The following is a 24,311-nucleotide window of genomic DNA, read 5'->3' on the forward strand; positions in this document are numbered from 1 at the left end:
GCTCTATCCGCATTGCTGTCTCCCGAGCCGTGGGCGGCCGGCCAGGCGACCCCCGCAGAGCTCGGGCTGCGCCCGCACCGAGTGCGGGGTCCTTGGGCTTGGCTCGGGGCTGTAGGGGAGGGAATGGCAAGGCCCCCGGGAGAGCGGGGCTAAAGATCAAAATGCAGAGAAGCCTCGGGCTTGTCAGAATGGGAACCTCGGTGTGTGCGATCCGGGTATTAAGAACGAGCCCATGTTCTCCCTGGAAGGTCCTCAGGCCTGCATCCCGCCCCCCCCTCCCGAGCCCCCCCATCTGACCGGAAAGCCACGGCCATGGCCATCAGCAGCCCCCCAGGGGGCGCTCAGGCGCTGCCCACCATGGGGGCGCCGTCCAGAAACATCAAGGCCACCGGTTTATTTTTCCTGTACACAGGCGGCTGCTAATAAATGCTTTGGTCATCTTTACAAGTACGCTTTCCAGCGTCTGCGGCAGTGATATCTCTGCACTGCCAGCACCTCCCTCCGGACAAGAGGCGCGCGGACGAAGGAGGGTCCGGGGCCGCGGAAGCGCTCCGAGCCTTCTTGCAGAACAGAATCGGAACCGCCCCGCCGAGTCTCACGGCACCTGGGTTCGCCTGGCCCCAAATTAAAGAGGAGGGCTTCTCCAAACGTGCGGCCGCTGGAGTGGTCCCCACTCGGCTCCGGGCTTGGGGTGGGTCGTTTGGAGGCGACCGTCCCCCGCGGGGCGCTAAGCGATGCCGGACCTTGGCTCTCGTGTCCGAGGTGGGAAGTAACGAGGGACTCCCGGGGAGCAGCACACGCTGGCCGTCCCCACGACGGCAAGTTCACGTTCTCTCAGCTCCACCATCTTGTCAGCGAAAGAACCCTATAAAAACGTCCCTTTTCTGTCCCACGCGGGGTTACGAAGGTTTGCGTGGCCGCGTCCGTGTACAGAGCGGCTACCGGGGGAGCCCCAGGTGAAAGCGGAGCGCCTGCACCGCGGACGGGACAGACAAGGGCCGCCTGCGAGCACAGCCTCGGGTTAGGGAGCTCACAGCAGCCCTCGGTAGCAGCCTTCCTTCAGCTTTACGGGAGGAGCCGAGGCTCGGAGGGGCGAATCTGCCCAGCGCCCTCTCCCCGCACCGTCTGGCGTGTGTGCACGCGGATGTTCCACCGTGCCACGGACACAGGCACGTAGCTCCCCGACCCAGAAGCAGAGGGTCAGGGTACAGACACAAACATGGTCCAGACAAAGGACCGCAGGAAATCTGAAGTGCGGAACGCCACGACCGTCTGGGAAGGACCACGGGAGGACTTCTGGGGGAGCTGTCCTTTGAATTAGCTATTAAAGCGTGCACAGGACTAAGAGGCCAGAGAAGGAGCGGCGCACTCTGGTGTGGACCAGGCGCTCCTGTGCAGTCACGACTTTTATTGTTGTGTTTTGTTTCCTCAGCTAGACTGTATACTCTGGGAAGGTAGACATTTGTCTTATACCTCTGTGTTCCTTAATAGAACCCAGCACTATCTGGTGAAACTAAATAAATATTTGTGGGTGACTTTAAATACTGATATAAACGAACCTGAAAAGAGAAAGCTCATCTCCGATCACTGAATACTGATAAAAATGAAATCGCCAAGCCACAACGCAGACTTGTTTAAGGCTTTCTGCCTACCAAACACAACCTTCATAACCTGATGGACGAGTGATTTGAGAGTTCAAAAAGAAATGTCTTCAAGTGCTCTGAACGGTCAAGTGTCTGATATGCTCACTTCATGGAAAAGAATCACGTTGTATCTAAAGAGAAGTGAGCAGTGAAAGCATTTTCTTCTTTACTGCTGGTCTTATGGCAAAAAGCTTAAAAGAATAGATGGATCAGACTACCCTTTCAAAAAAGCTAACACTTCAAGTATCCTGCAGTGCCTGTAGAGGAGAGACCAAGGAACAAGTCTTGCTTGTGCCCTTGACCAGTCACTACTCCTCTGGCTGCTTACGTTTCATTATCTGTAATATGAGAGGATTGAAATAAATGATCTCTAGAGTCCCTTCCAGGTCTATGCTAGGGGTAAATATTTTTAGTGTGAATATTCTGTATTTAATTTAACTGCCTCATTATTATGAGAAGCTAAATTCTCAAGTTCTTGATGAGAATCACAGAACTAGAACTAGAAGGGTCTTTGGGTCCAATTCCCTCATTTCTGCCAGTGAGTAAACTGAAACCCAGGGAGGTTAAGTCAAGTAACTTGCTCCAGGTCATACAAGTAGCAGAGACAGGATTTGAACCCAGGTCCTCTTAAATGACAGGTGCGGAAGTATTCTGAAAAGTCACCGTTGTGAGGACAGAATTCATGCTGCTACTTATCAAATGCTTTGGAAACAAGCATGTTTTAAATAACGAGGGGAAAGGGTTCAGAGTGGGGGGCACCATGCCCATGTAAACCAAGGTCACTGAACCTCTAGCTGGGGGTCAGGCTTATTCTGGGTTTCTAAGAAAGCCAGGGTGCAAAGATGGCACAGTGGATAAATTGCTAGACTCAGTGCTACTCTTCTCCACCCCTGCCTCCCACATGTAATAACCATGTGATTCTGGGAGTCATTTAAAACCTCTCTATGCCTCAGTTTCTTTACCAGTCAAATCAAGGGACTGAATTTGATGGCTTCTAAGGTCTCTTCCAGATCTAAATCTATGACCCTATGACTTAATATATTTACTATATTTACTTTGCACATGCTTCTCTATATATACAGGTTTCCTCTAATGTAATTTAAGCTCCTTGAGGTCAGGTAATGTTTTTGTCTGTATTTCTGGAAACCAGGTACAATGCTTAGCATATATTAGGTGCTTATTGATGTTGTCATGCCAGCTGTTCTTAAGCCAGTTTATGCTTTACTTTCTCCTAAGTTATCTTATCAGTTTTCATACAAATCCACTAAATGAATGAGACAATTCTGCTTCTGCTTCTTGACAAGGAACTTTTTGCAAGTCCTGTCGGACAATGTGGTGGAGAAATCACAATGGCTGGGAAAGCAAAAGAGTTTATTTTGTCTTCATAATCTCAATTCCCAAAAAACATATGGCAACTCATGTTTGTGTTGTGATTCCTGGCTTATATAATGCTTTCATCCATCCCTATTTTACAGTGGGGAAATGGAGACTCAAGGAAGAAGTGATTTGTATAGGGACACCCTTTGAATGTCATAACAGAGGTTTGAACTCAGGCCTTTAAACTAAGTCCTGCGTCCTTTCCTCTCCATTTATCACATTGCCTTTTTAACTGCCTTTTTTTTTTTTTGCTATTAATAATGTTAATAATTATGAAACAATTTACTCTTTTTAGACCTCACAGACCAAACTCTTCTTCCCCAATCTTAAAATATGATTTGAATATGCCTGTGATATCATAGTTTCTTTCCATTTAAAATACATTTTAATGAATTATTTTTAAAAGAAGCAATTAAAAGAGGAGCACCAGCGGAATCTTCCTCCTTCAGGGAAAAGAGCTTAAAGGATGGTGATGTTTTCTGGAAACTAAATTGGTTTTGTCAATGTTTCTTGATATTGGTATCTTAAATTTCCACGACCAAAACAAAGTTATATTAACTCCTGACCAAGTGTCAACTGTAGATGTGAATGACTTCATCTTGGGATGCATTATACCCCAGTCTTTTATTTCTGTCCAAAAAAGTACCCAAGAAAGAAATGCTTATCCAAAGAAAAGCTTGTGGTTTCTACCAGACATATAACTGGCATATGTTATCACCATTTCAACAGCAACAGCTTCTGTGACCATAAAAATTTCCATTTTTTTCCTTAAGAAAACTAAGCAGTTGCTCTAACATTCTTTTAAAGGTAAATTTCTGGCAAAAATATGCATCTGTCTAAAATAAGCAACTATGGAAATAAAAATTAATGAATTTAGAAATTATCCTATTTGCTTTTCTTAATTATTCATTTACTATCTGAAATTATAAGCATCGACATTAACTGTCCATTGATGAGAAATATAACAAGCTTGAACTGACTTCTGGAAACTTTTGTCAACTTAAGGCAGCACTCCATTTGGTCAGGAGGTCATTAATCTAGCAACCTCAACTATCCAGAATACAGCCACGGGTAGCAGCCAACACGTAAGTCACACAACACAGCCCACATACCTTAACATTTATGTACATTACTCATCAGTAAGGAACTCTCTCTATGAGCTCATTACGAATTTTGCTTTAGAAATAATCCTAACAAGCAACTTCCACCAACTATCTACTCCCTGCCAACTCTAACCCCCCCCCCTTGCCCAATCTGGACTTTGGTTTTATCATCTTTAAAAGGAGGTCCGTTGAACTACATGACCTCTAAAGTCCCTTCTATGATCCCAGATCTGATTATATGACTTCTCTGCAACTGCTTATAAGGGGATAGGGCAGAGACCTGGAGGCAAGCAAAATAATAAGAAACAGCCTGTGCGCAAGGAAGGGTAGAAACAAATCTCAAAAAATGTGACAGACTGAGACCACAGGAAGAGAAAAATGGCCCTAAACACTGTTTATGATGATGGCCCTAGGTTATTAAAAAAAGCTTTAATAATGTTCATTCAGTAAGCCAGCTAAAAAGAACACAATACATTTTAGAAAGATTCCTTCACTTCCACCTATGTAAGTGCTAGGTATCACCACCATCATCATCATCTATTAAAATCCCTTTCTTCCTTCGATGCTTAGCTCAGGTGCCACTTTTGCCATGAAACTTTCACTGTTTCTTCTCCCAAAATTGAAAGTAACCTGAAACTCCTTGAATTTCCCTGGGAACACTTTGTACTTTTTCTTTGCCCCATTAAGCTCTACCTTGCATCATACTTACACATTGCAATCCTCCACCCTCACCCCATTAAACTATAATAACCTCGTTGGAGGAAGGGACCATAGTTTTCCTCTTCATATCTCAGTCACTAGGACTATACCTTGCACATAGTTGATATTAAGGTACTGAGTTGATTTTTTGGTTGAAAATAGTTAAAATTTTAAAAAAAGGTTTTAGAATTTAAGGGGGTAAGCGTTTATTTGCAAAATTTACTTTTGTGGAACATCTTATTACGTGATAATCTTTTTCTATCAAAAAGTGGGGTGTAGCCCTTTTTTAGGGTTGGTAAAGAGCTATAAAATATTTTACATGAATGAAAACATGACATTTCCCTTTTTTTCTATTAAATTACTCATTTTTAATCTGGTGGACTGCAATCATTTCAATTTAAGTCCTGGGTATATGGTAAATTAGGATGGGGGGGGGGGATGTACACAAAGAGGAAAATTCCCAGAGCTATTCAATTTTAGCATTACCAGTTTTGGAAATCAAAACAGTAATTTGGTGATTCCTTAAATTAGAAAAAAAATCATTCCCAAAACTTTGATGGGATAATACCAAAGAATTCAAATTAATTCAACAAATACTAAGCACATAATATGTACAAGGTATATGTACTGTATGAAGCTTTTGTAGACTTAAGAGATTTTTTTGGTGTTATCACAGATAGGTTCTCTAGGATTGTATTTATTTCTAGGTATACAAAGACAGGTAGAACAGATTGAAGAAAGAAAAGAGTAGACAGTATTGTACATTCAACAATAATGTTTAGAGTTCTACTCTAAAGCCCCATTGCTATGCAAAGTGACCCTGAGCTCTCAAAGGATATGCCAGTAGACTAACTGCAAAGGCCTCTGAAGTCAGAAAGACTTAAAGACTATGACTAGCTAAGAACTATTATTTAAGGACCAAACTATGAGGTTGCTTGAAAGTTAAAGTAGGGCTATAAAGGAACATCACTGACTAGGTGGGCAACATAAGATTTTTGACAACCAGATGACTATTTTTGGCCATAGCGTTTCATAAAACCTACTAAGACATAATCTAAGATAAGGTGCGCACACACTAGTCAAATCACAAAAGTACTGCAATAAGGGATATTGGCACATTTTTAGAGCATCAAAATGTATAGCTTTGAGTGAAGATATTAACCTGGAATACCTATGTAATCTAGCAATCAGATTAGTAGGCTATTATTCTCCCTTACTTAAAATCAAATATCCACCAATGGTGAACTTTAATGCATAGCCTGACAAATACATAAAACTAACTTCTTTATATGATATAGTTTAGTAATTCAGAAATAAATCTATGTAGATTTATATGGATTAAAGAGAAAATGTAAGCCCTAACTTTTTGCTCGGGGGAAGGGGAGGGTTCAGTTCTGTTCTGTTATTGGTGTGAAGGACACCTAATTTGGAAATTCCCTCCACTGATGGAGCTTGGCAACTCCTGTGTAATTAATTTATGGCCTGTAGAATGTGAGTACTTAACTTTTTTGGGTTATGGACTCCTTTTGCAGTCTGGTGAAGTTCATGGATCCCTTTTCAGAAAAATGTTTTTAAATAACTGAAAGAAATGCTGTATTTCATTTTAAGTTGGGAAAATAAGTAATTTTTCCCCCATCCAAGTTCATGGACCCTCTGAAACTTATCCACAGGTCTGGGTCCTTAACCTAGGGTCCACAGTTAGCAACTCTAGCCTTAGAGAGTTGTCAGAGACACTGAGAAATCAAGCAGTTTGCCTAGATTCACATGTCAGAGGAAGTATTTGAAACCAAAATGTCCCAACTCTACGTACTATAATGAGTCTATCTACTCTGTGACCTCTGAATTTTTTTAAAAAGAAATTTAAATTTTCTGATGAAAAATTTATTTTGAAAAGAGTGGGATTTTCAATCTAAGTTAGTGAAATCATATCTCTGGTAAAGTAAAAGTAAATTTGGAGAACAACTCTTTTGGAGATGTTAATCTAGATCAGAGAAAGGAGCTGTGCCATCAATATTTTTTTTAAAAAACCTTACATATTCTGAAAATTACCTGGGGACATTTAACAAAAATAAAGCTTGCTGAATAGAACTGGAAAAGAAAAGGACTATAACTTTAAAATCTTCTACAATACATGACATTGGCAATTTTTAAACTATAAGTCACGGAAGAGTTAGTTGCCATGGGAAAATAGTAGAAGGAAGCTCCACGCTGGAAGCTCAAATATCATTTTTACAAGATTTCTCAAAACCATTCTTGGTTCTGTAGGGTCATGGGATCAGAGATTTAGACCTGGGAAGGCAGCCTTTAGGCCACCCAAGTCTAACCATCTTATTTTAAATCTGAGGATACTTGAGGCCCAAAAATGTTAAACGATGTGCCCAAGATCACAGGGCTGGTAGGTGGCTGATATGGGGAGAGAACTTGAGTAGCCAAAACAGCTGTCTCAATGATACTAACATGCACTATAAACTTACTGGTTATTACAGTGTAGAAATTTTTAAAAAATAAAATGGCAGCGGACTTAGAAATACCATCAAGCAGGCAATATATCTATGTCTATAATCTTTTCATAAGTAGGAACGGACATGACTAAGTTTAAAAAAAAAAATCAAACCATCCCAGAGTCAAAAAAGAACAAGGGAAATAAAAAAAAATACTTACTAAATATATGCAATGGTATTTGAACTACCAAAGAGGTAATATGTAAAGTTTAACATTTGAAGCATTACAGTCTCTTTTTGGTTCCCTGACAAAACAAATTACAAATCTTTTCAGCGAATTCACAGTAGAATTATTCTTGGTAATTAAAGTGACTAAACTACAAAATAAAAAAAAGATCACAGTTTCAGTTTCAGAATAAACCATACTTACACATTTTAACACAATATAGAATTAGGAGACTTCTTTTTGCTATATACCAGAAAAAGGCTGCTCTATACTTTCTAAATCAATTTCAAATAATATAACTAGATATCATCTGTTCATAACATTAAAATTATGTACCATTAAAAATAATTACCAGTTCATCTTTCACAATCTTAAAATTATATAATAAAGATGCTCAAATTAACTGCCAAAAACAGAACAAGAGAACCTAACATTTAACACAGCTCAAAAACTTGGTCATCAATTTAATATGCAAAAATGAGATGAGATCAAACACATTTTGCCTCCTATGTACTAGGACACAGGAGTTAAAAAGATCAATGGATTACTTTGAAGTTATTTATTTTAAAGAACAAAATACTAATTTACACTAAGATTCCCTATAATTCTTTTGGCTTTTTTAAAACAACAAAATGTGCTTCACTGGTAGGCTATAAGTCTGGTAGCCTTAACACTATAACAACTTTTAGCTGTTTTAAATTAATTTTGATATGTACTGTAAACAATTTCATATTAATTTCTTAGTATTTATCACAGTTTTAATAGCAGTCAAAGGGTCTCATTACAGTTTAAAAACATAAGATGGTTTACCTTCTTTATTCCATAATGTGTAACTTATTTTATAATCAGTAAAATTGGAAAACCATCTGTTGTGAAGGTGTGCTATCCAGTCTTTTAAGGCAGGCATTAGTTCTCCGCTGCTGGATGTAGAGATGTAGTTTGGATTCATATAAAAAAATAGCAAATTCTTCAAACATGAAAAGGATGTGACAAAATACTAACATATTAGGACAAAATGAAATTTTGATCAGGGCTCTGAATCATGTACTATGGTCTGACATAGATGTTTCTAACATCATGTCACTTTCATTCATTTCAATTTCAAAGGTTTCTTCCAACGGAGGCCTAGAATCTGTGTTCTTCCTTGAATGATGTGATGTTTCCAATGGTATAAGCCCAGTTTCTTCCAGAGTCTGTCTTTCTATATCAAATTCCCTGAAATCCCACGGAGGTGAAATAATGTTTTTCAGTGTCTTCATTGTATGTACATCAAAGTCATAACACCTCAATTTGTCCTTTATCTCTGTACCTAATAAACAAAAAAAAAAATTCAAGTGATTACTGCCACAATGTCTACATCTTGTCACTTGTAGGGATAGAGGAGTGGACTTGTGATTTCATTAGAACTGGGAACTTTTGGATGAAAAAAAACCCTTTATCAATGCAGGCTGGCATCTACGCTGCAATTTATAGTCTTACAGAATTGCTTAGAGCACAGGCATCAAACTTGCAGCCCACAAAACTCCTGGGAGCAGTCGGAACCAGATTAAAACTTCACTGGGAAAGAAATGTAACTGGGAAATATTTCATAAACTAAAAATATAATAAAATATAGATAATGCTAATCTGTGGTTGGTTTTCTAAGTTTCTATGTCTACAGGGATCCACTTCTATTTGAGTTTGACCCTACTGGTTTAGAGCACTAAGAGGTTAAGTGATTTATGAGAGTCACAAAATTATCATGTGTCAGAAGTGAGACCTGAACTCAGATCTTGCTGATTCCAAGGCTGACTCTTACTTAAAATAACAAGAAATGAGAGACATTACTGCTTCTCAAAATTAAAGGCAGAGGGGAAGATCCCATGTATACAGAAATATTTATAGCAGTACTTTTTGTGACAGTAAGGAAATGAAAGCAAAGTAAATCTCCACTGATAGAGTGATAAGCTAATTGTGATAAAAAAATTATTGTTCTACACAAAATAATGAATAAGAATCTGGAAAAACTTGAGATAATCTGTATGAATGGATGAAGAACAAAGTAAGCAGAAATAAAAACAATGTGTACAGTGACCAACAGAAGAAGAAGAAAAAAAAGAACTTTGATCAGTGCAATGTGTTCATCTTATTTTAGAAGACTGATGATGAAGCATGTCTCCCTCCTTTTGGCAGAGAGGTGGAAGACTGAAGGTATGGAGCAAAACATGCACTTTTAGACATGGCCAATCTGTTGATCTGTTTAGATTAATAATTTTTTTTATTATAAGGAAGAATTTTAACTGAGAAGTGACAGAAATATACAACAATAAAAACTTTTAAAACAGGAGATATTATTTACAATAATGATAAATACATATATCTACCTAGATTACATATATATATATATATATATATATATATATATATATATATATATATATATATCCATCCAAGTATTAATCTATCAAGATTTGCACAAGAACTTTAGAAGGAAAATTATAAGACAACTGTAACAGAAATAAAGAATTAAATAATTGAAGAGGCATGAAATGTACATGGCTAAATGGAGCCAAGAAAGAAAACATGGCTATCATAATTTTACAAATTAATCTGTAGCTTTAAAGCAATACTAATGAACTACTATACATCTTAGAATCCAATCAATTAAATACAAAGAACTGTCAAACATATTGAGTGGAATTGTAAAAAAAAATAAAAATAAAAACGACCTGTCCTGATGATTAGACCTCAAATTATATATCTGTAAAGATTAAAATTTATCCTCTATTAGATAAAATAAGCTTAATGGAACAAAATAATTAAACACTAGAACCAAAGTTATACAGTAGACTACTGGTAGATAAATGTAAGACTAAAAAATAGAGGATGAATTAATAACAAGAATTATGGGGAAAACCAATGAAAAACTATGATGAAACTATGATAAAAAATGGGATTAGGGCCATGTCTCACACTAACAGATTCCACAGAGGACTGATTTATACAATTGTCTCTGAGATCCCTTCTAACTCTAGATCTATGATTCTGTTATTTCACTGGGAATCAGCAACTCATCTGTGACTCTGAACCTTGGAGAGTTGCCTGGATCCTGAAATGTTAAGTGATTTGCCCAAAAGACTACTACCCACTGCACCACACTGCTTCTTTGTGACTCAATTACTGGGATAAGATGCTACTGAAAATAAAACTAGAGAGATGTCTGTATAAAAATATTTTTTAACAGTTATTGCTTTTAATAGAAAATGCTATAAACAACCCAGGTGCCTAACAACTGGAAAGTGGTTGAACAAATTATGGTATATAAACCTAAAAAAATATTACTGTCATAAAATGCTAATTATTAAGAAATTAACTTGTATTTATTTTATATGTAGTGTCCCAAGAAGGCTCACTGCAGTTTAAAGCTTTAATAGCTTTTTATATTTACCTACATCAATATAGATAGTTTCTCTAATACAATGTAAATTCCTTGAGGGAGGTTATAAGTTTGGATAGATTCTTTTCTAGATTGTTCTTAAAGTGGCAAGTTTTTTGGCCATAGCAATTTACAAAGATTAGAGAGAAGTGTTGTGTAGAAAGAGAACCTACTAATAACATCACAGGCCACTGAAGTACTGAATTAAAATGAAAGACTTAGAATGGGAAAGTAGGTAACAAAAGTGACCATCTACACACTTTACACAGTTAAAAGAGGTATCAAGAATGATACAAATAAGAAAAGTTAGCATCTTACCAATATAAGCTTCAGAATCACCAATGTACATTTCAATGCAATGCCCAAGCATGGTAACGGAAAATGTATCATCTCTCCTAAGTCCAAGGGCCTGTCAAAAAGGGGATTAGAATATTTACTAATAGGAAAAGAAATATATTTATGAAATACGTATAAAAAGTCTTGTTTTTTCATTTTGTGTAAGTAGTCCCACTTAAGAAAACCTCTACAGAGCCCACTTTTCATGAAGAATAGTCAATTAAAGCAATAAGAGCAAATACTATACCAATATCTAAAAATGCTAGTTGTTTTCATAAAACCATAAAAATATCTGACAGTAGCACCAAAGGATGCTTTGGTTAAATTTTCCTTTAAGACACCATATGGATATAAATAATATCCACACATTTTATCTGTGAAGTTCATGCTTTTCTTCCATGTCATTTTTAATTTCATGAATTAAATGCAATCAAATACTGCTAGTTGGTTGTGTATTTTGTTACAGATCCTTCTTCTCTGCAAGTTATTAGATACACAGAGATGTTTTAATTCAATTCTCAACCTGGTTAAATGTTCCAGCAGAGAAAAATACATTTTTAATACATGGAAGAGTAATTTCATTATACCTGCATTTATTAACTCAATAATATAAAAATTTAGGACAAAAAGCATATCAATCAATCATCAGTTATATCTCAAATTTCAAACACAGGCTTAAAACTGTTTCTAAGTTTAATCAGTTATACATCTTACAAAATTATTTTCTCTTTCAAAGAGAAAATCTCTGTCTGATGAAATTCAATTCATCCTTCAACATTAAATTCAAATATTAAGTCCCATGAAGGATTCCTTAATTCTCAAATACCTCCCTCCCCCCACAACTCGACCCAATCTGAATAAAATTATTTTTCATATTTCTAAAAACACTTTGTTTACCTTTTGTAGTCTTATTTTCCTTACCAGATTGTAGGCTACCCAAGTGCACAATGCCTTATTCGTTTCTGTATGCCTTATAATGTCTTGTGCATAAAAGGTGCTTAAATATATATTTGTGGAATTAAATTTTGCAACTTTAAAATAGTAAAAAGAAAAAACAAACTTAGCAAAAAGGATTTTTGTAGTTTAATTTTAATTTTAGTAAGGTATAAATTAAAGATATACCGTGTGAAAATAATCAACTGCACTTTCAAAGTTGCCCATTAGGCTGTGTATATAACCTATGGCAGAATAGGTAGAAGCATTCTGGGGAATCAACACTAAGGCTTGACGATGGTACTCTAATGCCTCTTCATACTTTCTGTAAAAAATAAAAGGAAGTCAATATTGTATACATTTTAAAAAGCCCAAAATCTCAAGTTTTATTTCTAAGTTCCAATAATACACATTTCCAGAAGAAATGTCACACAATAGTTCATTCAAGATGAACAGTATTTTCTTTGCCACTGTCACTGTGGACATTTTATTGAACAGTTTGATTATTTCCTTTACCTATATCATGCTTAGAGATATAACCTAAATATATACATCAGTTTATCACCGTTCTCCTCAAAAAATTTGTATTTTTGGCCTGTTCAATTTAAGATAAATTTATAGTATATTATTTGTATCTAGCATTATTTTTAATTTGTACTAGCAACATAGTAAAGTGAAAAAAAGGTTTTTGAATCAGAAAGATGTTGGTTCTGCAACTGCTTTTCACATATGCTGGCTGTGTTACTATGGAAAAACACCAAAAGGTACTCCAAGTTTATATTCCAATGTTCTATACTAAAATCTACTAGAGAACAGAATTTCTATTCAATAAAAACTACTAGAAAACTGGCAAAAAAAAAAACAAAACCCCACAAAGATTTAGATCCACAACTCACATCATATGTAAACTCTTAATTTTGTTGCTACAAAGCATTTTTAAAAGTTATTTTAAAAGACTCTAAGACAAAGAAATACTATTTGTCTCAATTATGGACAAATAAAATCTCTAATGATAACTCAATTTAAATAATTTAGTAAGTTCTATTTGGCAAAAGAAATAAATTTTTTTGCCTAACAAAAATCCATAATCTCTAAAACTAAGGGAAAAAAACTGGGGGAAAAAATTGTAATAAACATATCAGATAAACAACCCTTAAGGGAACTGACACATATATGGAAGGCCATTATTACTTCTCCCAATGGAATAATGTTCAAAAGACTCAGATATTTTATAAAGAAATTAATAGGAACAGGAATAGGAAACATGGACTGGACTAACTAGAGCAATGAGAAGTTAGTGATTTGTTCTGTCATAGAGTTTTCATGTGTTTGAGGAGGAGCTTGAATCCAGGTTTTCCTGATGCCAAGCCCAGATTAATAACCAGCTCCACTATGCCAGGCTGCCTCTCCACAGAAGGAAATTGAAATGGTTAATGATCACATGAAAAGACTGTCGAACTTCCTAGCACAAAAAAAAAACAATGCAAGCAAAATAACCTTAAGATGTTTATCTTCTTCTACCTCCTAGAATGACAAATATCTCTATCTACAAACATATACAGATAAAATCTAATATGGGCAGGGCTGCCAAGGAAGAGGTACTCTCATACATAAAAGGTGAGCCTGGCAGTATGCAAGAAGAATTACATACTCAAACCTTTTGTCTCAGCGTGTGCTCTGCAAGGACTATTATTCAAAAAGAAATCATAAAAAGGAAAAATAAAGAACAATCTGTACAAAAATATACTTAGCTGTCCCATTAGTAATGGCAAAAAACTGTAAACAAGCTACGTCTTTAAAAAATTAGAGAATGGTTAAATTATAGTATGCTGATGTAATGAAATGTTATACTGCCAGATCTATATAAAGTGATTCAGAATAAAATCATAAAACTCTAACTGTATACACATACAACTACAACTATATACTTTTTGTAAGGAAGGAAAGCAAGCAGGGCCAAAAGTTATAATTTCAAATTGACTTCAAAAGGAACACAAAATGAAAGTATTGTTTGTTATCTGTTAATTCCTTTGGTTCTGCCTTGTTAAAGGATAAGGGATTTGGCTAAGATTTTGCCCCTTATTTTATGAGTTTGTCATTAAGTTTATAACAAAATTCTTAAAAAAGAAAATTGGTTATGTCTGGTTCACCATCTTTATCAACAGTTACCTTTGCTGTTAAGATACCAACAGAGATCTCTGTTTTTGATGTGATCGAGATGCATAACAGTACACTTTACACTTGTAATTTGAGGGCCTAGACATAAGTGATGCCTTTATGTAAAATAAAAACATTAAAAATTGTATATAACCCAGAGAACTGATAAAATTTAATTCATAATGTGTCCTAAAAATATTCCACTTCACTTACTTAAGTTTTCTGCACACATGGCCCAAGTTGTTCAACAAAGGTTCCCATTTGTCAACTGTTACCTACAAAACAACCTGTCATTAAAATGGCTACTTCATATTTTTTTTAGGTATTTAAGATAATAGATAACACAATACTTGCTATTTAATACCATACAATAATGAGATGTTAGATTAAAGCATACTGGAAACTCAAGTTCTTTTCATTTATATTTTATATTAACAATGCAATTTAATGACAAAAAACCAGGCACTGTTTTCTCCTTACTGTTGTGCCATTTTATGCAAAACAAATTTTAAGTTTATACATCAAGAAATGTAACCTCAGAACAGAACCGGTACCTATGGTCTCAAATCAGAATAAAAAATAGAAGGTGTAGACAAGTGTGACAGTAATGCAATTGTGAAGAAGGAACTCAAAGTGGAATCAAACAGAATGGGCAGGAATGAAAGGGGGGAACAGTTCAGGAAGGCTAATATGAATAACATTCATGATTCTTGATTTTGAAAGTTAACAAAGGCTAAAACTGTTATTTTTTTAAAAAAATAATGAATCTATTAAATTGTTCCTCCAGTGCATATGCCTTTACCAACCTAAAATGCATATTCAAAGTATCTAGCTAAATGTATAAAGCAGTACTTTCATAAAGCAGTGTACGGTTTAATATTTCAAATATTAAAAATTCTAAAGCTGTATTAGAAAGGTATGAAATTACGGCAATGCTGCACTCTCCTCAAGGCAATACTAAGTCTGAGACTCAGTACTACTCGTCTGCTTCAGAGATGGAACCTGCTGAGTTTGGAGCTAATGACACCATTAATAACTCACTTCAACCCAAGATGCAGTTATTTTAAGGCCTCTGAACCAGGACTGGAAATGCCAAAGCTTCCTCACTCAGTAGGCTCCTAATGACTGGAACACAAAAGACAAAACTATACCTGCTCTATTAAATGGTCGCTAATTCAGACAATATAAACTATTAAATGTTGTGAGAGGGACATAAGTTAAACACATGCCTAGTCAAACAATTTTATAAGTTTTTAATAATGACAATCATCACATTAACTTTTAGAGGGCAGAGACTGCTACAATGTTTCTCTTTTCCACAGTTTTTTGTAACTAGGTAATTAAGTGACTAAGTAAATACCTCATTTCCAATGGCCTTAATTTTTTCTAATGCATCAAGAAACCATTTTTCAGCTGTTTTCCAGCTAAAGGAAAAAAAAAAAAGGCAGGAAATTATTCCAAATAAATAAATCACATGCACAAATAGCTGATAAATATTTCCCATTAACAGTATAAAAATGTGAAGGTAAAAATATATCTTTGTTAGCAATCTGATTTAAACTGCCCAAAGATAAATATATCTGGCAATCAATATTACAGTATTAGGTTTTGTCGAGTTCAAGATATTATAGGATTAATGCATTAAGTAATCAATACACATATGATTAAAAGCCAAATGCTTTTTTTCATTTAAAAATGTACACTGATGTTTTGAAAAACTGAAAATCAGAAATATAATGCTGAAGGGAAAATTTAGTGAATATAAATTTGAGAATGTTACATTTTTCTTTTAATAGCTTATAAAATATTTATGTTATTAGAGATAATTGTAAAATCATAATAAATTAGAATAGTCAAAGATGATGGTGTTTTGATTACCTGCATTTTCTGTACATCTAAGGGTTAGTCAGAAAAGGAATCCTTTGTCTCAACCAAAAATTTCTCTAGAATGTATTATTTACAGTTCAGTGCGTAAATACCGTACAATTAACATAACCAGAGTTACCCTGGATGACTGAGAATTATGCAGTACACTGGGTCAATATTCTGAATACCAATGATGATTGAACAGTACTTCCAGGGTACATAAATGCAACTGGGCTAACATACATGAGGCCCCAAAACTTATTTTTAGACTTAATGAGTGATGCTAGCGTGCTTTTTGCCTGTTTTAAAAGTGAAATGCAAAACAAAGATTATACTTAATGAAGAACTGAATTAATTTCCATTCAATCAGGGTTTTGATGAATTTAGAGAAAGAACTCAGGCTGATTATGTTTTTGTCTTTATGTACTTACTCTCCATTCTGAAATGCAACTACTCCAACCTCATGCATAACGAAAGGATCTTCAGGTGCAATACTTAGAGCCTGGCTAAAAAATCTTTCAGCCAACTTTGAATTGTTGGTCAAACCATATTCCAATCCAATATACAGCATTGGTAAGTGACACCTAAAACAATGTTAAAATCATACATTCAATTGAATTTAATAACCTAATAGAAATTCACCTGTATGATCTTTCTTAAAAAATAATTCAAACACCAAACCAGTAACTAGGAATTTAAATCTATTCACATGAGTCCTGAGAATTTCCAAAACAGTCTCCCATCCTATCTTACATTAAGATACAAAAATTATTAAATTCCATCTTATTTTCCATTACTACTTAGTATAATACATTTACAAGATTAGGCTGTAACTCAACAAGCCACGTTCATTTCTATTTCTGGAATATCGCATTTCTTCTAGATGGTTGATCTGTAACTTCATCTTTCAAGTTTCCTTCATTTAGGATTCCTATCTTCCGTTTTTCTGTAGAGTCCTTCCTTCTTCAGCTAACGTCTACCTCTCTCCTTATTTTCACAACTTCTTAAAAGAAGAGCTTATAATTCTTTTCCATCCAGACATTTCTGACCTTCTCATAGTGTAAGCTTCATCTCCAGTACGGCAGCTGGATGCTCTTTCTTTAAGTGCCATCTCATGATCCCTTCTTTGCTCACTCTACATTCTCTCAGCAGTTTTATGACTTTATCACTTCTATGTTCATTACTTTCACACTTTTTTCCTGAACCCTGAACACTTGAGTTTCTTTCAGTCCCAAATCTCCAACTATTTGTCAGACATTTCTGCTTAAACATCTTCCCAGCACCTCAAACTCAATATGGCTAAAAATTAAACTTATTCCCTTCTCCCTGTCCTAAATATTCCATTGTTCCCTTGCTTGGGAATGTATCAATGAAAGTGGATAAGTGAATCCTTCCTGCTCTTGCTCACTATTTCTTATAGAAGGAAAGATACTGGAACTGCGTGTAGTGCTTGAAAGGAACCTCAGAGATCATGTAGCCAAACCCTTCCTCATTATAGATGAGGAAACAAAGGCCAGAAAGGTCACTCCCTGCCAGAGGAATTGAGCATCCAATCTACTAGTGCTGAGCTGAGGTCCTCCAATTCTAAATCTACTGCATGTTCTCCTGCATCACAGCTGCAGAGATGCCTGCCAAATTCTAAGCTCTCGAAATTTCCCTCATCATCTACTTTTTTCATTCCACTGGGGTTTCTCTTATAGATCCCAAGCAACTATGTAATAGTTTAGTAACTAAACAACAACATGGAGTCCTGGAAGAAAACCATTTCATTTCTTCATTAAACTGCTCAGTTTGCTTGTCACATACCCTTTCATCAGCTGTGCTGCTGTGAAGTAAGCCGCCATTGCTTGATCATGCTCACTCTCAACTGCAAATGAATGTCCATATGCTATCCATGCAGGTCCGTAGGTTCTTTCAAGGGTTGTGGCTTTGCTAAAATAAATTCATTAAATTAGTACAAATTTATCAACTCAGTGATAACTGGACAAAGATCACAAAAGCCCTCATTACTTATGGAATAAAATAAAAACTCTTCAACCAGTCACTTAAGGTCCTTCAAAATCTGTATCTAGTCTACCTTTACAGCTTTTGGTCATCTTATTTCCCCTTCACACATGCTGTCTTCCAAATGAACTGTATTATCAGTTCTTCCTAGAGTTTACTCTAACATCTCTTTGCCTCTATGCCTTCATTAAGGCAGGAGTGTTATCTCCTTACATTTTCAACTTGAAATTATTTCCTTTTTAAAACAGTTTAGGTGCCACTGTTGTGGTTCCTTGTTTCCTTGGCAAAGATACCGGAGTGGTTTGCTACTTCCTTTTTCAGCTTGTTTCACAGATGAGGAAACTGAGGTAAACATGGTTAAGTGACTTGCCCAGGGTCATACAATTAGTAAGTGTCTAAGGCCAGATTTGAATTCCCAACGACAGGCTTGCTATAGCACCCTACTAGCCTATTAACATGAGACAACAATAAAAACAAAAGCTGATAATTAAAGTTCTTTTATACCTGTAATTCTTAACCACTTCTGTGTCATTGCTCTTTCAGCAGTGATGGAGGCTATAAGTTCCCCTCTCAGAATGCTTTTAAATGCAAAAAATATAAGGATTGTGCCTTATTTTAACGCAAAAAGGAATGGAAATGAAGCATACTGAAATAGTTTTTCAAAATAATTTTATAAAAGCAAGTTTGCAGACCCTAGGTTAAGAGCCCATACCAAAGAAGCAATTAATGGAAGAGAAAAAAAAACTCATTTACTTGAGTTTCATTCATTTTGAAATTATCTTCGTTTAAAATGAGAAAATTTAACTATATAAATTAAAACATGATTACTGGAGAATATTTCAACTGCCAAAATTTTTAAGAATTCCACTTTTAGGACACAATGAAGTTTCAAGTGTTTCTACATCTTAAAGTAGTAGCATTTATTTCATGGTACTGTACTATTGCACACTGAATGTAATAATAAGTTTGTTTTTTTTTAAAAGAAATTCTTAAACACATTCACTAATATATTCAGATTGATCTTTCAAAAGTTTAATTTAAAACATTTTTATTTTTAGTTCTAAATTCTCTCCCTCCCCTATGCACGGGAAGGCAAGAAATGATACCTGTTATACATATGAACTATTTTAAAAATTTTTTATGGTTTTTCTCTTATTCCAATTAAGTCTGTTCTATTCCTACTACTCTGACAACTTTTATTAATCCAAACAGAGGCCACCCTCAAAAACAGGTTCATAGAATTCTTAGATTTTAAGATGGAAAGGGACTCAAGAGATCACCTAACTCAACCTCCTTACTTTACAGATGAGGAAACTAAGTTAAGTGATATGTCTAAGATCATAATGCTAGTAAGAACAGGTGGGAAGTGAGTACAAGTCCTTTGTTGTAAGAGTCAGTACTTTCCATTGTATAACTTTTGACTTCTTAGGTCATAACCTTAAATTGAAATTTAAGAAAAGAAACATGTAGGTACACACTAAGAAAATGCCATTTTTTAAATCCACATCTATGTTTTAATACAAATTAAATCTGCAGGGAGAACTAATTGCATCATTATGATTTTAAAGCTAAAGCACAGAACTGTAACAAAAGCAGAGATGAGCACAAACAAATCAGTGTTTGAACACTGGCTTTTGTTGAGCCATCTCCATGTACTTGCTCCATCTATTTCATTCCTTATAAACAATGAGCAGGTTAATTGGTGGGGCTGGATTGGGAGAAAGAGCAGATCAAAGTATATTGAAGTGGAAGTTATCGCTAAGAGACTCACCTGGACTACATGTTATAAAGAGTTCTCTAAAAACTGTAGACCATTGGTAAAAAGAAGGCCTACTAAAGATGAGTGACAAGGGGGAATACTGGGCATGTAGCACCACAGAAATAGGGATTATAGGGAATGTGGGCCTATTCCACAGAATGAGAGGATCAGAGAGCTAGAGCTGGAAAGGGCCTTGGAAGTCATGGAATCCAATCCTTCATTTTATAGATAAAAGATACAAAAGTATCTTGGAAGGAATGTCATACATTTTTATTTTTTCAGTTTTTTTCATTCTACAACATAGCACAGCTCATGCATATAGTTTACTAACTCAAAGAAATACAGGATTAAAAAGGCTGGATATATCATAAATTCCATTTTTGGGCTGCTCTATCAGGAAGTTTTTCCTTATATTGGAGATAAAGTCTGCCTCAGTAAAAGCTAGAACATAGGGAATGTAAGTATATTTAAATAAACACATATGTATATGAACACACACTATGCATGATATTACATCTATGTACATTTCATATACATGCACAGTAAGTTATATATACACACTTTTTGATGTAGCCCATATATGTAGACTAGGGAGAGGGACCAGACTTTTGACTTCACTTATGTGAGTTTCCGCTGAGAAATTTCCTCTACCAATACAGATTTACATCTTTTACGCAACTTAAAATCTTACAGTGTTTTTTAGTGGACTAAAATGTTACATGACTTGCCCAGGATCACTGAGCCAGTACTTCTTAGAAGCAGGACCTGAACTCAGGTCTTCCTAGCTCTAAGGCCAGTGTTCTATTCATTATGTCCCTCTGCCTCTTTTCCCATATTTACACTTATATAACAGGGGTAGTGTTAATAGAAAGTGAATGGTCTGCCTCAAGGAGTACAGTAAGTCCTCTGTCACTGGATAACCATTTGTCAGGGATGGCTGTCACTAAGATTCATGCAATGGAAAAGATTAGATGAAATAACTAATGAGGATACCCTTTCATGAACCTGTTCTATGGTTTTAATTCATCCTTGTTTCAAGGTGAAACCACAATTAAACCATTTTAGATTAATGAACACCAGACCCAAAAGATTATAAATTCCCTGAGGGCAGGGATTATCTTATGCTTCATTTTGTATCAGCAGTGTTAACATAGTGCCTAACACGTGGTAGGCACTTAATAAGAGTTTACTAATTGACTGTCTGATTTAATAACTTCTGTTCTGGGGGAGGTAGGTATGGGACAGATAGAAAGGTGGGGGGGAGATAGGCAACGCTGAACACATTCTTTGAACAATGCTTCTTTGTATAATCCATATCTTTTCATAGCCTATCCATTTATTTTGGTTGGTTATATGGTATTAATGATGCCAAAGCTGTGATATGGAATTCTAACAAAAGGAAAATGATTCTAACCACATATTTCACCTTTAATCTTAACAACTTAGTTTATAAGGAGAACCAATATAGTATGAAAGACCAGTAGTGTTTAATCCAATTCAATAATCACTTACTATTAATTATTATAATTACTAAGCACCTACTTTACACAATGTTTGTACTAAGCAATGTGTACACAAAAATAAAACAAGACAGTCCTTGTCCTAAAGGAGCTTATGACTTCAAATGGACAAGGATGGAAACTTTTGCATGGGCACAAATAAATAATGCAATGTTAGAGTACAAATAATAGCTCAAAATTTTCTTGGAAATTTGAAGAAAAGAGGTTAGTTCTAGTTGGATGGGATTAAAGGAAGACTTCATGTAAAGAGGAAGAATCTGAATTGGGCCAAGAAATGGAAGGAACTCAACATGGATTCTGAGCAGAGGGTTGTTATGGTGAGTGTATTACATTACAGGAATGGAGAAAAAGCATGGAGACTAGAGAGAGAATGAGAATAAGAAACAGTGATTAGTTCAGTTTGCTCAGAAGAGAAAGTGGGTGAAGAATAACAACTTGGCATTTATGCAGAGCTTTGAGGTTTTGCAAAGAACTTTACATATGTTGACACATTTCATCATAACAATAGCCCAATCCTCATTTTACAGGTGATAAAATTAAGGTTCCAAAAGGTTAAATGACTTATCAGGGTCATACAACTGGAATTAAAAATCTAGTCCTTCTTACCCCAAGTCCAAACAACTCTCTCTTTATACATATACTATGCCAATTAGCTGATTCCAGGAGAAGGGAAGGGATATGAAATAAGTTAGAAAAGTAGGACAAAGTAGGAATGTAGAGTCTTGCCAGTCATAATAAAGAATGTGAATTTTATTTAGTAAGCAATGGAGAAAAAAACCACTGCGAGATTTTGAGCAGAGACACGCTAGAATCAAAGCATTTGTTAGGGAAGTTAATTAGGTGACCGATGTGAAGGTTGCATTTTTGAGGGGAGAAGCTAGAAGATTGAGAGACTAATTAGGATGAATGTTAGTCCAAGAGCAGATGTCAGTCCTGGATCTTGAAATAGAGTGGTAGAAATGGAACAGAAATGAGAGAAGTCATTGGATACTGTGGAAAAGAATCAATGGCAATCAAATGGACTTGTGGGAGGCAGTGAATTTTGAAAAGAGTCAAAGATAATGTTTAAGGTTTGGAGGTTGGGTGCTGAAGCAGAAGAGGTAAAGCTGACAACTCAGTGTATGTGTCCTATTACAAGTAGTTTAATACCCCATTTGCATATGAATAACAGAATGTCTAATACTGGCTCATATTATTGTTTTTTAATCTATGCAGCATGGCGCAATGGATGGAGTTAGTCTTGGGGTCAGGAAAACCTGGGTTCAAGATCTGCTTCTAACACACAGAAGCAATGTGAAGTTGCTTAATCTCTCAGTATTTCTGGCACTCTCTAAGACTGTACATTGGGGCAGCTAGGTGGTGCAGTGGATAGAGCACCAGTGCAGGAATCAGGAGGATCTGAGTTCAGATCTCACCTCAGACACTTAACACTCACTAGCTATGTGACCTCGGACAAGTCACTTAACCCCAACTGCCTCATTCTGGGTCATCTACAGTCATCCTGATGAATATCTGGTCCCTGAATTCAGATGGCTCTGGAGAAGTGAGGCTGGGGACCTGCATAGCCCTCCCTCACTCAAAACAAAGTCAAGTGCAAGTCATGTCATTATTTCTTTGATAGCATGGTCTTCTTCAGCAACGAAGGACAAACACACTAACTAACGCTAAGACTGAAGGTTCCAGCTAGGCTGCACTGGTGGAAGTAGTTTCAACAGATTGGTTGTTCCATATACTAAAGACATCATAGGCCAGACACAGCTCAAAAACTTCCATGAAAGATCCTTAAAAGGAAAGACCATGTCATTTCTGTTTTTTAATCCTCCACAGTGTGCAGGCACTGTGCTAAGAAGATTTCAATAACTGCTGAATTAAATTTTCATTCTTTCAAATTGCTCTTTGAGTACTTAACTGCATTAAGAAAGACGAAGCAATAAATGCTTTCCTTGAAAAGGTATCTATGGAGAGATTTATAGTCAAGGCGGTTGCTTGAAAGTGAGGCAGGCCATCTATCTCCCACAAACCTTCTCCAGCAAAACTCTTTGAGTCTGAATTAGATTGAATAATGATTTAAGGATCTGATGTGAAACTGCAGCAATATCTTCCACCCCTGAGCTGTAACAAGATTTAGTGAGACGCCTTTGAGCTGTAGAAAGGGAGCTCCACCAACAAGGCTAGTGTCAATGTAAGCAGAGATAGAACAGCAGTAGCCTCCAAGGCCCCATGCCTCCAGGCAGCAAGAGTAGGTTTCCCTAGAAAGGTCCCAGGGTGCTGAGGACCTTGGAAGCCTGCAGAAATTTCATATGTAGCACCAGCATGGTACTATAGCACTCAGACTGGGGAAGACTAAGCTAAATGATTCTCTTCTGAGATGCCAGGGAGGGGCCTTAGATATCTCTGAAACTCAGAGATCCAGGGTGGCTAATCACCAGGAAGTAGAACCTAGAGCAAGACCAAGCTGGGCAGACTATCCAAAACAAAAGTGTAGCAAGGTGAACAAAGGTTGGTCCTGTTACAAAGCCCCAATTCAAAAACTAAAGCTTCAAGAATTAGTAAATTAAAGAAAATGTGATTCATTAAAAAAAATTATAGCAAACCTAATTCCAAACAACTGCAAACAGAGACTGAAAGAAAAAAAAGAATTTCCCATAAGGACTACATGAATACCTAGAAGAAATGAAGAAGAGATAAAAGATAAAGCTCTGGAGAACATATTGTCAGGAGCATAAGTAGTTAGAGGACAAAGTGACAAATCTTACCCAAAGAATGGAATCCATGAAAACTAGAACAGATCAAACAGAAATCAATGAGTCCTGGAAAAGGAAGGCCGATTAG

At 36.1% G+C, this 24,311-nt stretch overlaps 1 protein-coding gene across 3 annotated transcripts in view; it reads right to left on the bottom strand.

Moving 5' to 3' along the window:
- Positions 1-7,850: 7,850 nt before the first annotated feature.
- Positions 7,851-24,311, bottom strand: part of CDC16 (cell division cycle 16) — a 48,044-nt gene continuing 31,583 nt past the window's right edge. For all 3 annotated transcript variants that reach the window (XM_072621856.1, XM_072621855.1, XM_072621854.1), the window contains 7 exons: positions 18,003-18,128; positions 16,628-16,780; positions 15,691-15,754; positions 14,544-14,605; positions 12,363-12,498; positions 11,223-11,313; positions 7,851-8,798 (listed from right to left, as the gene is read on the bottom strand). In XM_072621856.1, the coding sequence (XP_072477957.1) occupies positions 8,530-8,798; positions 11,223-11,313; positions 12,363-12,498; positions 14,544-14,605; positions 15,691-15,754; positions 16,628-16,780; positions 18,003-18,128 (901 nt within the window). In that variant the 3' untranslated portion in view covers positions 7,851-8,529. The remainder of the gene's footprint in view (positions 8,799-11,222; positions 11,314-12,362; positions 12,499-14,543; positions 14,606-15,690; positions 15,755-16,627; positions 16,781-18,002; positions 18,129-24,311) is intronic.

The sequence above is a fragment of the Notamacropus eugenii genome, chromosome 6 (assembly GCF_028372415.1).
Source record: "Notamacropus eugenii isolate mMacEug1 chromosome 6, mMacEug1.pri_v2, whole genome shotgun sequence".
Taxonomy (NCBI): Eukaryota; Metazoa; Chordata; class Mammalia; order Diprotodontia; family Macropodidae; genus Notamacropus; species Notamacropus eugenii.